We start from the raw sequence: 12,872 nt of genomic DNA, 5'->3' as shown, positions 1-12,872 counted from the left end.
CAGTAATTTACTATTCAGAAAGTTAATGCTTTGATATTTAGGATAGTACATTGATTGACTCATTGCATTCAGAAGTAGAAATGGTAGAAGAATTATCTCAGCTAACTATGTGGGAGGACATAGGTGGAATTCAATTCAATAATGCTCACTAGAAAACAATGTTCTGTGTTGCCTTCTGAGAAATTGGAATGTACTAAAATTCTGTTTTCTTGCTCTGGTTTCTAAGAAAACTAATTCTTTTTTGGTAGAGTGACCATTGAGAATCTTGTTTGTAGATCCCACAGAGTAAGAAGTTACCTATGTGATGTTGTTTAAAAACTTACAATAAGATCTCTCAGTTCAAAAAGGTTTTTCTTCCTCTTAGATATAATAGAATCAAAATTGTACCCTTAGGGATTTATTCTTTTTGATTTTTAGTCCCTTTGGGCCTTTCATAAAATACAAACACTTCTGAGAGGAGTAACATATTAAATAAATTTACACTAAGGTTTTTATGACTTATCAGAAACCACCTCCTCATAATAAGAATTTTTTGAACTGTGAAGTAAATCTTTGAAAAAGCTATTTATTAGCAAACATTTAACTTTTCTGAGTTTCATCTATATGTTTTAGTGGGTTATTTTAAGGATAATATTGTAAAATTTAAAGCATTATATAAATATGAACTATTATTTGTCAAGAGGAAAGCAGACATTGTTGAGAGATGTCTGAAGACTTGCTAATTAATCCCATTCATTTATAAGGAAATCTGTAGTATAGTCTTACAAGAAATTGTATCCTTTCTGACACATTGTAACCTTATGGGCTTGGGTTTTTAAGACCAATCACATAGACAGTGATTATTTCTCGGGTTCATTATACTTGAATGCAATGTAATAGAATAGATGGGAATATACTGTACTTGAGCTCAATAAAGATATGGGTTAAAATTCTATTTCTGTTATCTATTAGCTATATCTTCATAAGAAAGTCATTTAATATTTCTGAAATCCAGTTACCTAATCCATAAAATTAGAACAAAAATATTTGTAGAATTTAGTGCAGAGAAATGTTGTAAGAATCAAATGAAAGTATATAAAATGCTTTGAAAACTTTCAAACAAAACAGTAGTCAAATGCCTGCTATTATTATTTGAATAATTCTTAGGATGTAGATTCCTTGTAATTTGTAAGGATTATTTAATTTATTTATTTGTATTCCTACCCAACATAATGCAGGGCATATCATGGATACTTCACATATGTTAACTGAATGATTATCACAAAAGTAAATTAGAGCTGTCCAAAAATAGAGAGAACTTCTGTAAGACGGAGCAGGTGTTCCCTCACTAGAAAACTTTAAGTAGAGGTTAAATGACCTTGTCTTGGAACTGTTACAGATTTATCTGAATTCTCTTTGATCTATGAGTATCTATGAATAGTGACTACTACATCTATAGTGATATAAGTAGACAGTTTAACATAATATATAGTAAAGAGTTCTGAATTCAGAGTTAGGAAGATGCTTAGTAGGTGTGTGATGTTGGCTAAGTCAAATAACCTTTCTAAGTTTCAATTTCTTCGTTTGCAAGATTAGATGACCTTTGAGGTCCTTGGCAGTTCTCAGTATAGAAACCTAACTACCTAAACTTTCCTCAGATATGGAGAGAAAAGAATGTAATGCATAATCCAGTAATAAGTCTTTTCTTTTTAAAAAAAATTCATTAAATGTCTCCCAAATACATCTAAAAAATCTTTAACATTCATTTTTTAAAATTTTGAGATCCAAATTTTCTCCCTTTTTCCTGTCCTTCTCCCACTTCTTGGGAAGGCAAGCAATATCACATTGATCAGTTATATATGTAAAGAGATCAGCCCAGGACAGGAAAACTAGACTCTCTCTCTGATCTTAGATTTTTGATAATCCAATAATCTTAAATTATCTTTCCTCAGTTTCTTTTCCATATCAGTTTTTTCTAATGAAATATGTCACATTTTCTTTAATTTTTTCATTTTGACTTTGTTTTATTGTTTCTTGATGTCACATAGTTATTAGATTCCCCTCATCCAATTCAAATTTTTAAATGTTTTCTTAACTTAGGTTTTGCACTTTCTTTTTCCATTTGCCCAAATCTTCTTTTTACTGAGTTATTTTCAGCAGTAAAATTTTGTACTTCCTTTTCTATTTAGTCAATTCTATTCAAGGTATTTAGTCAATTCTATTCAAGGTATTATTTTCTTCAGTATTTTGTGAGTCTTTTGTCAAACTGTTAATTGTCTTTTTCATAATTTTCTTGCTACACTCTCATTTCTTTACTTATTTTTTACTCTACCATTCTTTTTTGATTTCAAAAAATTATATTTAGAACTTCAGGAATTCTTGTTGGGGCTTGTGTCCAATTTACATTTTTCCCTTTGAGACTTGGCTTTGATTTCATTGTCTTCTCTAGTTTGTCATGATCTTCTCTATCCCTATATGTTCTTTTAGCTTTTTATGATTGGGTTCATTTTTGTTGTGTTTACTTATTTTTTCAGCCTATTTTTTTGACTTTGAATTTATGTTAAAACATAAATTCCTTGTGGCAGGAATCTTCTCCTTCCAATCTTCTAAGTTGTATTAAGCTGGAAAATGTGTCACCGTGACCTTTTGTTAGTTCTGGCATACCAGATTTAGATTTGAAATATTATTTTAAAATTGTTTGAAGAGGAATGTTGGGAGTTAGTTCAGTGCTTCCTCTACTCTGTAATCTTAACTGTTACCTCCCTAAGAAGTCCCCTTTTCTACAAAAATAAAAATACCCTTTACCTACTCCATTGACTCATTGCACATGGATCTAGTCCTGAATTTTGGGGATCCATACTAGACCACTTCTGTGGAAAAAGATTATTAGGAGAAAAGATATCAGGAGAAGGGGGTATTGAACTGAATAAGAAGATTATGTAAGTGGTTTGTAAAAATTTGGACTTATGAAAAAGGTCCAATTGAGAGGAAAAAGAGAATTTTAGAAAGTATTAAGTGAAATATGAAGGGAAATAGTCACCAGGTACAGTTTCTATTTCAAATTTTGGTGAGAGAGAGAGAGAGAGAGAGAGAGAGAGAGAGAGAGAGAGAGAGATTGTCTCTATCTAGGATATACTGTGACATATTTAACATGGGAGGGGTGGGGGGAGGGAGGGGAAAAGTCAGAACAGAAGTGAGTGTAAGGGATAATGTTGTAAAAAAATTACCCAGCATGGGTTCTGTCAATAAAAAGTTATAATTATTAAAAAAAAAAGACTAGACCCCCTCAAAAAAAAAATTAAATCAGAAGCAGGAAAAAGGAGGGATGTTGCAAAGTACAACGTAGTGTCTACAAAAACTTCCTAACAATTAGGCCTTTATAAAAGCAGAATATTCAGAGATAAAGGGTTCACAATCATTATAATTCTTATAGTAGAGGCTGGATAATTATCAATAAATATTAATAAGGAATCCTTTTCAAATATGGGTTGCATTATATGGCTTATGAAGTTCCTTCCAACATTGAAATTCTGTGATATTGTAGTTGTGATTTTACCATTAGCCCTAACACTACCACAGTTGAAAGTTTCCAAGTTAAAAAAACAAGACATAGATTAAGTATCTGTCACATGAGGACTAGACTAAGCGCAGAGGGAGATAATCACCAAAAGGTTGGCAACCAGGTGATGAATTTGTCTACACCAATTCCTGAGCAAGGCCATTTACTAAGTTAGTGGGAAAGTATACTGATCAAAATGGGACCCTTCTAATACTGAAATGATAGCATTAGTAGTTGATCCCTTTTCCTAAAAAAACAAAAGCAAACAAAAGAAAAAACAACCAAGTGAAACACTACAGAACAAAATTAAAAATATAAAGAGCACAAAATAATTACAGGTTTCACATTATATTTTAGTTCTTATCAATTACTACTTAATCTAACTTCTTTTCCTCTCCTCTCTTTTCTCAATTGACAATGATTATCTGTGTGAGATTCTCTTGAATGTTCACAAAAAATTGGTATCCATATAATCACTCTGATTCCTTTGAAAAATTATTTCTTTTGCATTTGTGCTTATTTTGGCCCTACAATTAATACTAAGAAGACACACTTCATCAGCCAGCACTACAGCATCCATATAGGGAACCATGACTTAACAGCAAATAAAGACATTTTGAATGTTGTGAATGAATTCACTTAACTTTAGCTGTATACTTTTCATGGATATCCACATTAATAATAAGGCTGATGCATGAATTGCCAGAGTTAGCTCAGTATTTGGAGGCTCCAAAGGAAAGTGTGGGAAAAGAAAATTATTAAACCAACTATCAAACTGAATGTCTGCAGAGCTATTGTGCTGACCTTGTTGTAGTATGTCCTGTGAAATCTGAACAGTCTAGTAGTGCCATGGCAGAAAATTAAATTCCATTTGAAATATTAACTTGATTCTTACATCACATCTTCCCTCCCTAGTCTCCTTCTCTTTGTCTGCTTGAATCCAAAGAAACAAAACCATGAACACAGTCATCTAAATCACAAAAGTGGCAGAAGATCAGCTTTATCTTTAGGGGTAAGTAACAGTGTTATAAATCTTGTGTGTATTTTTTTTTTTAATCTTAGGAGGAAAACAACCTTATCATTAGAAGTCTCTTTAAAACCTATTGTGGAACTGGACATTCTGTAGCAGCCTCAGGTCAGTAGTTTTTCATAAAAACTTGATGATTTATTTACATTCATTTTATTTTCCCTATTAGCTAGCAAGATCTGTGAAGGTAGAAAATAAACTTCACCTTTACACTCTAGATCCAAGTGCCTAGTACTTCACAAAAAATAATTTTTCCAGAATGAGCTGGAAAAATAGTTTGAAGATATCTTTCGGTTCCATTAACATCAGGGGTCTTTTTTGAACCCCTTATGATTTAACAGAATATTAGCTGAAGTTATTTAGGTGGAAAAGATTATAGGTTTTTATGTAAAAATCTATCTTTTTGTGGTACTTTTATTTCCATTAGAAACTTGCTTTCATTATGAAATGTATTTTTAAGCTTAGATTGTAACAAAGTTCTACAGTGTGGTTTTGTTTCGTTTCGTTTTTTAACCTACTAAATAGAAATCCCAATACCTAACTACAATGAGAAGAGCTAATGAAAAATGGCCTTCATCTATCCCTAAAGGTCTATGTTAAGTAAGCCCTTTGTTGAGGCAGAATCGCCTATCCGCTAATGGTGACCATTCAGTAATATAAATTTAAATTAGGCATGGGGTTGGAACAACTTCTTCTGAAAATATTAAAACTTTGATTTAATGAGATTGTAGACAAACCTGAGGATAATGAAAAAATTGCTAGATAAGATGTTAGAAGACTTATGTATGGGTCTTTGTTTTGTCACAACTAGTTGCATGACAAGTCAGGTAATCTTTCTGAGCTTCTGTTTCTTCCTCTGCAAAATGGACAATAATATTTATACTACCAAAATTGCCTTGAGGATCAAATGTATTATTGTTTCTTAAAATTAAACTAGAGGACTACAGTGGTAGGAAAGAGGCTAGAAACATTTGATATTTGATTTTTTGGATATTTGGCTTTTAAGAATTCTTCTTAGGTATTTATTATTTGGGGGAGGCAGGAGACTTGACTATCGTCTTCTGGAATCTAAAGACCTTTGTAAATGACACTATATTTAGGAATAATACTAAAGTAAATGTTCTACAAGGATACATTTATTATAGTTGACACCGAGAAAGATATTTTATGCTTTAGGCTATGAAGAAATATCTATATTAATTATGAAATACTTGAATTAAAACTACTGAGGTATCTTTGATTGCTCTGTGTTATTACCTAAAATATGAACATGGCACTATGTTCTGATAGCTAGAAAATGAAAATTCGATTGTTAAAAATTACCATTTCAACGAATATTAGTATCTAATATGTCCATCCCCAAAGAGGTTAAACAATTTGCCCATGATTCCATACTTAGTTAGTAACATGGGCAAGTCCAGAACCCCAACCTCCTGACTCTCAGTTCAGTATTCTTTCACTACACTGCAAGATCTAATGCTTGTCAAATATCAGGTTCTCTACCATTTAATATTCGAATGCTTACCAAAGATCAAGTTTTCTGGCCAATTCACACTACTCTTTGTTTGAATAACTTTTTATGCTGTGTTCAGAAAACCAAAGCTAGTTGGCTTTTTCTTCTTTTAAGAACTACCTCCCAGGAATTCATGACTTATTCTTTATTATCTCTTCCCCAGAGAGCTTACTCCATTATGCCATAAATAGGCAGCTGTTTTTAAGAGAGTATCTTTACAGTATTAAGAAAATTGAAGAAACAAATGTCTACAGATGGATTACAAGTTCAAGGACCACATATTAGTATTTTGAAACAATTTAAAGCAATAATGTGGTCTCTTTTCAGCATTTTCCCTGACCCAAGTATTTTTGTCACTATGCTTTCTTTACTAAGTCATCCTTAGCCTGAATTCTTTTTTCTCAGTTCCCTTGATCTCTGAATTAGCAAGATCTTTTTCTGATTGGAACTCAGATCTATCCCTTCATTTTGTATCAAAATAAAAACCATTTAAACCCTAATTTCACAGTGTGTCTAAGACTATAATTATAGAAATTTCTGAAACCAGCTCTTTATTTAGCAACTCCAAACTACTTTTTATTAGTTTTCTTATCTGTGTCATTTGATCTATCTTCACATGTTCTTGATTCTGATGCCTTTGCAGAAGACTAATTATTCTATTTTGATTATCAATATTAACAGCCTGCTCCTGGGTTTTTCAGTTGCTTTCTTCTTTACACTTTTCTTACCACTAGGGTAGCTGGGTGGCTCAGTGGATAGAGCACCTGACCTGGAGTCAGGAAGACTCATCCTCCTGAGTTCAAATGTGACCATATTCACTTATTAGCTGTGTGACCCTAGACAAGTCACTTACCCCTTTGTAAAAAAAAAAAAAAAAAAAAAGAAAGAAAGAAAGAAAGAAAGCTGGAGAAAGAGATGGCAAACCAAAACTGGGTCATAAAGAGTTGGACACGTCTTGAGTGACTTAACAAGTACCACTAATCATCATTTACTATCTAGCAGCTTCAACTTACCATGACAGGTAAACGCAAATACCCTTAGGGAGTTTGCCACTTTTCCAGTCAGTCTCTATGCTCCTGGACCATTGTGTCATCTAAGAAAACATTTTTATGTCCACAATTCAACTGCCCTTTGGTTTCCTGGTTCAATACAGAGTAGAAATATTCTTAAGTTACATAAATTTTAGGAATATGAGTTTTTTGTGTTTTACTAAAGACCAAAGCAAGAAAATGACATGAGATAAGGAGGAAAAAATTGTCTGTCTCCTTGGCCATTAAGCACCAAACCCCATTATTTCTTTCTTTCTTTTTTTTATTATAATAAGTTTTTATTGACAGAACCCATGCCAGGGTAATTTTTTACAACATTATCCCTTGCACTCACTTCTGTTCCGATTTTTCCCCTCTCTCCCTCCACCCCCTCCCCTAGATAGCAAGCAGTCCTATATATGTTGAATATGTCGCAGTATATCCTAGATACAATATATGTGTGCAGAACCAAATAGTTCTCTTGTTGCACAGGGAGAATTGGATTCAGAAGGTAAAAATAACCTGGGAAGAAAAACAAAAGTGCAAACAGTTTACATTCATTTCCCAGTGTTCTTTCTTTGGGTGTAGCTGCTTCTGTCCATCATTGATCAATTGAAACTGATTAGGTCTCTTTGTCAAAGAAATCCACTTCCATCAGAATACATCCTCATACAGTATCGTTGTTGAAGTTTATAATGATCTCCTGTTTTTGCTCATTTCACTTAGCATCAGTTCATGTAAATCTTTCCAAGCCTCTCTGTATTCATCCTGCTGGTCATTTCTTACAGAACAATAATATTCCATAACATTCATATACCACAATTTACCTAACCATTCTCCAGTTGATAGGCATCCATTCATTTTCCAATTTCTAGCCACTACAAACAGGGCTGCCACAAACATTTTGGCACATACAAGTCCCTTTCCCTTCTTTAGTATCTCTTTGGGGTATAAGCCCAGTAGTTTGACCCTGCTGGGTCAAAGGGTATGCACAGTTTGATAACTTTTTGGGCATAATTCCAGATTGCTCTCCAGAATGGTTGGATTCGTTCACAACTTCACCAACAATGCATCAGTGTCCCAGTTTTCCTGCATCCCTTTCAACATTCATCATTATTTTTTCCTGTCATCTTGGCCAATCTGACAGGTGTGTAGTGGTATCTCAGAGTTGTCTTAATTTCCATTTCTCTGATTAATAGTGATTTGGAACACTCTTTCATATGAGTGGAACTAGTTTCAATTTCATCATCTGAAAATTGTCTGTTCATATACTTTGACCATTTATCAATTGGAGAATGGCTTGATTTCTTATAAATTAGTCTCAATTCTCTATATATTTTGGAAATGAGGCCTTTATCAGAACCTTTAACTATGAAGATCAAACCCCATTATTTCTTAAGATTTCCATTGCCATTACTAGAACTCACGAGGAAAATTTTTAGTTGATTCTCTCCACTTTAGTAATATTGTCAAATTTAAATCTGCTTTCCCCCACACTGGCCCCACTTATATTACTCTGAAAAGTTCTAATCCCCTGAAGATATTTTAGTTCCATCTTTTACAGCCTCCATCTCCATCTTGTTGGTGTCTTTAGGTCTAGCCATTTTTTTGTATCCTAAGATAATTTTCTTGAAACAAAAGCTGTTTGAGATTTTTGGAGGGGAGGTAGGGGTGATGGGGTAAGAAAGGAAGAAGGAGTTCCTATTAGCTAAATAACAGTTTCTTTCCAAAACATGTTAGTCTGAAGTGTACATGTCCTAACAGTTTAGCATTTCACTAAAGATTGTTATAATCCTTCTCTGAAACAAAGACATCTTTCAGCTCTCATTAGTACAACTAGAATTCATAAACATTCCTCAGTGACAAGTTAGGGACTGAAGAGAATACAGGTAAAAAAAGTGTTTGGATTTTCTTTTTTTCCCCTTTTTGTACTAATGATAACATTCATAATCACTAACTCTACTTGATCTTTTTAATAAACAGTAAAGAATGTTTTGCTTTTACCAATAGAAGAAGATTGAATAGTCAAAAATCTTAATGCTGATATTTGCTGCAAAGTAAACTGAGGGACTATTTTCAAAATCACAAATTGAACCATAATAGTTTGGAACAAACCAAACAAAAGGATTGTTCAATATTCAAGGTCCTTTGAGTATGAGTCACATTCCTGTAAAGCAGTTAAATGTGTTCCACTCCCAGTACAATAACTTCCAGATTCCATTGCTTTCCATGGATATGGGGGAGTTTGTTGTGAGACTAATGGATAGCATAGGTGTGGTGATGCAACAGAAATGAAAAACAGCTGCATATACAACCTTTTCAAAAGTTCCCATAATAGTAAGGGTAGCAGAGGATGATCAAGGAATTTTAGAGGGGAAAAGGTTATTTTTCCTTTTGGCACAATCTTGCAACATGTGGTCGCAAATGTCCTACAAAAGACTGGGAGGTTATAGACAAAGAAGAATGAAATAAGAAGCTAGAATATGTAACATCTTCAGAACTGGCTTTATGAATAATAAGTAATCAATGTAGGCAAAAACACTGAGCTAGAGTACCTCTTCCACAAAACATATATTTAGCAATAAGTCAGTTAATAAGCATTTATTAATGCCTACTGTGTGTCAGACACCGTGCTAACAAGCACTAGGAATACAAAAAGAGGCAAGAGACAATTCCTGCCCCCAAAAAGCTTACAGTGTGCTGGAAGAGACAACAAGAAAACATATACAGCATGTTTGTATCTAAATGACTCAATATATAATACAAATAAATATGTACAAATATATAAAGATATATACACACACATGAAGGATAAATAGGAAATAATTAAAAGAGGAAAGGCACTAGAATTAAGAGGGGTTTGGAAAAACTGCCTTTAGAAGGTGAGATTTTATTTGGGACTTAAAGGAAAACAGGAGATGAAGATGAGGAGGGACAATGTTTCAAGCATGGGGGACAGCTAGAGAAATACCTGGAGCCAAGAGATAGAAGAATCTTATTCATAGAAGAACTATGGGCCAGTGTCATTAGAAGGAAGGATGTATAGTAAAGAGAGTGAAGTATACAAAGAATGGTAAGCTAGATGAAGGGGCTAGATTATGAAGGACTTTGAACACCAGACAAGAATATTTTGTATTCGATCCTGGAGATGATAGGAAGCCACTGGAATTTATTGAGAAGGTTCAGACCTGCACTTTAGGAAAATCACACTTAAATGGGAGAGACTTATGGCAAGCAGGCCAACCAGCAGGCTATTATGCTGAGGTGATTAAGGCTTATATCAGGGTAATGGCAGTATCATAGGAAAGAAAGGGGCATGTTAGAGAGATGTTGCAAAGGTAAAATTAATAGGCCTTGACAACAATTTGGATTAATTTGGAAAATGAGAGATACTGAAAAGTTGAGAAGGACACCTAGAGCAAGAGCCTCCAGGACTGGAACATTTATATTGTTTTTAACAGTATTCAGTAGAGGAGAGAGATTAGAGGGAAACATAAGGAATTTAATTTTGAACCTATTGAGTTTCAGATGTCTATGGGATATCCAGTTTGAGATGTCTGAATGGCAAATGGAAAGGTGATTTTGAAGATCAACAAAAAGGTTAGAGCAATATAGATAGATGAGAATCAACAGCATGGAGATGATAATTAAATCTATGAGAATTGATGAAATTACCAAATGAAGTCATATATAAAAAGAGGAGTAGAAGGTCCAGGTTAAGAACCCTGTGGTTACCAATAGTAGGGAAATTGACCAGGATCAGGATTCTGCAAAAAAGCCAGAGAAGGAAAATAGGTAAGAGGGGATATGAGGAGAGAGTGATGTTTTGAACATTTTGAGAAAAGAGGGTGATCCAACAATTTCAAAGACTGAAATGAATTCATTAAGAATGAGGATTAAGAAAAGGTCACTGGATTTGACAATTAAGAAGACCATTAGTGATATCAGAAAGAAGCTTCAAGAGAATAATGAAGTTGGACGATGGATTGTAGAAAATTAAAAAGAGAGCATGAGGAGAGGAAGTGGAAGATACTTATTGTAAATGGCCTTCTCAAAGACTTTAATGACAAAGGGCAGAAGAGATATAATATCATAGTTAGCAGGGATAGAAGTATGAAGTGAAGGTTATGTGGTTTTTTTTGGGGGGGGTGTTGGTTGAGTTTTTGAGGGTGGAGGAGACATGGGTATTTTGCAGGTAAGAGGGAAGGAGGGAATAAACAGATTGAAGATAATTGGGATAATTTATTGGAAGAGTTTGGACACAATATGGTACTGCTTATATAAGTAGAGATTAGCTTTAGTGGAGAGTAGGGCTACTTCTTTGTGTGAGACAAGAATAAAGGAGAGAGATAATGACAAAAAATCATGTGAATAATACGAATTAAGAAGAGGGAAGAGAGGGAGTCATAGTAAATGACCTCAATTTTTTCTTATCTAAATGAAGTAGGAAGGAAGGATAAAAAGGTTTAGAAGAGCTGTTGTTAGTGAGTTAATAAGGGAGGTGAGAAAGATTATCTAGCAGCAATGAAGTCTCAGTTGGATAAGATAAAGTTGTAATGTTCCCAATCAATATAGTTGCGTGACTTTCTCTATCTTTATTTGGTAGCACCTATGTAGGAACAAAAGGAATGATTCAAGGTAGAGCATTGAAATGCTAAAATAATTGGTAGGAAAAGGAGGCCAGAGATTCTAGAGGAGAGAACAGTGTAGAATTGAACTAGTTCACCAAAGGGTCAAAAAGGGGAAAAGAGAAGAAGGGTGGATAGTGCACAGGTAGTAGCCTGAAAGAGCACTGAGGGACACATATTGAAGATCATGATGTAAATGAAGAGCAAGGTTTAGTAAGGAAAAGCAGAGAAAGAAGTGGGAAATTTTTAGCTTATGGTCAGATAAAGTTGTTTACATTTATGTTACTTATGCAACAGGCATTTCAGAGGGCATAGTAGAAGGGTGGATAGCATTTGATTGGGACTTTGGGATGGGAGGTTTGAGGATGATGAGAATTAGGAGTCAAATGGAGTGAGTTAGGAATGGGATTTGGATGGATCTATAGAGGTTCTGGATTGTAAAAGAAATGTATAACAAGATATAAGTTCTTAATTGAATGAAAGACCATATTCTTCTTCCCAGAAGAATAGTGTAAGCCTTGACACATATAAATACTGCAAGAATCTGATTTCTTCTATATAGGTTCCCTCTTTGTCAATGCAGATATTTAATGATTTGCAGTAGCAAATATAGACACATACTTATACACATATATTTGGACCAAACCTGTGATTTCATTGACATAGGAACCTCCTGATGAGGAAATGTTAGCTCTTATTATATCCTCTCTACTAATGCATATCAGTACCTGCTTTACAAGTTATAGTCTGAAAACATTGCCTCAGGCACTGAGAGATTAAATGACTTTTCCTGAATCACACACAGCTGATTTGAGTCAGAAATGGGACTTGAGCCAAATTTTCCTTACTCCAAATTTATAGATCTATCTGCTATGCCTTGCTACCCCTCATATATATCAATATTTGAACCCAGGTTTGCTATCAAATATTTGCTACCAAATTAAAATACACACACACACACACACACACACACACACACACACACACACACATATCACCTTGACCTGCTCAGCAGTGTGACCTTCTCTAGAGATCTCTTAGGTCTCTATTACCCTTTCCTCTCATTTCTTTCAGTGAGTATAGAGCTAAGATCTGTCTACTTAGATAAGATTAGCTTGTGATGATTTAAAAACTGAAA

General features: G+C 34.1%; 1 protein-coding gene across 4 annotated transcripts in view; it reads left to right on the top strand.

The window, feature by feature from the left end:
* LMNTD1 (lamin tail domain containing 1) overlaps positions 1-12,872 on the top strand; it is an 85,104-nt gene that overhangs the window by 59,408 nt on the left and 12,824 nt on the right. For all 4 annotated transcript variants that reach the window (XM_031938479.1, XM_031938478.1, XM_031938477.1 and 1 more), the window contains one exon: positions 4,601-4,673. In XM_031938479.1, the coding sequence (XP_031794339.1) occupies positions 4,601-4,623 (23 nt within the window). In that variant the 3' untranslated portion in view covers positions 4,624-4,673. The remainder of the gene's footprint in view (positions 1-4,600; positions 4,674-12,872) is intronic.

Source organism: Sarcophilus harrisii, chromosome 5, assembly GCF_902635505.1.
Source record: "Sarcophilus harrisii chromosome 5, mSarHar1.11, whole genome shotgun sequence".
NCBI lineage: Eukaryota > Metazoa > Chordata > Mammalia > Dasyuromorphia > Dasyuridae > Sarcophilus > Sarcophilus harrisii.
This window is presented reverse-complemented; position numbering and strand designations above follow the sequence as displayed.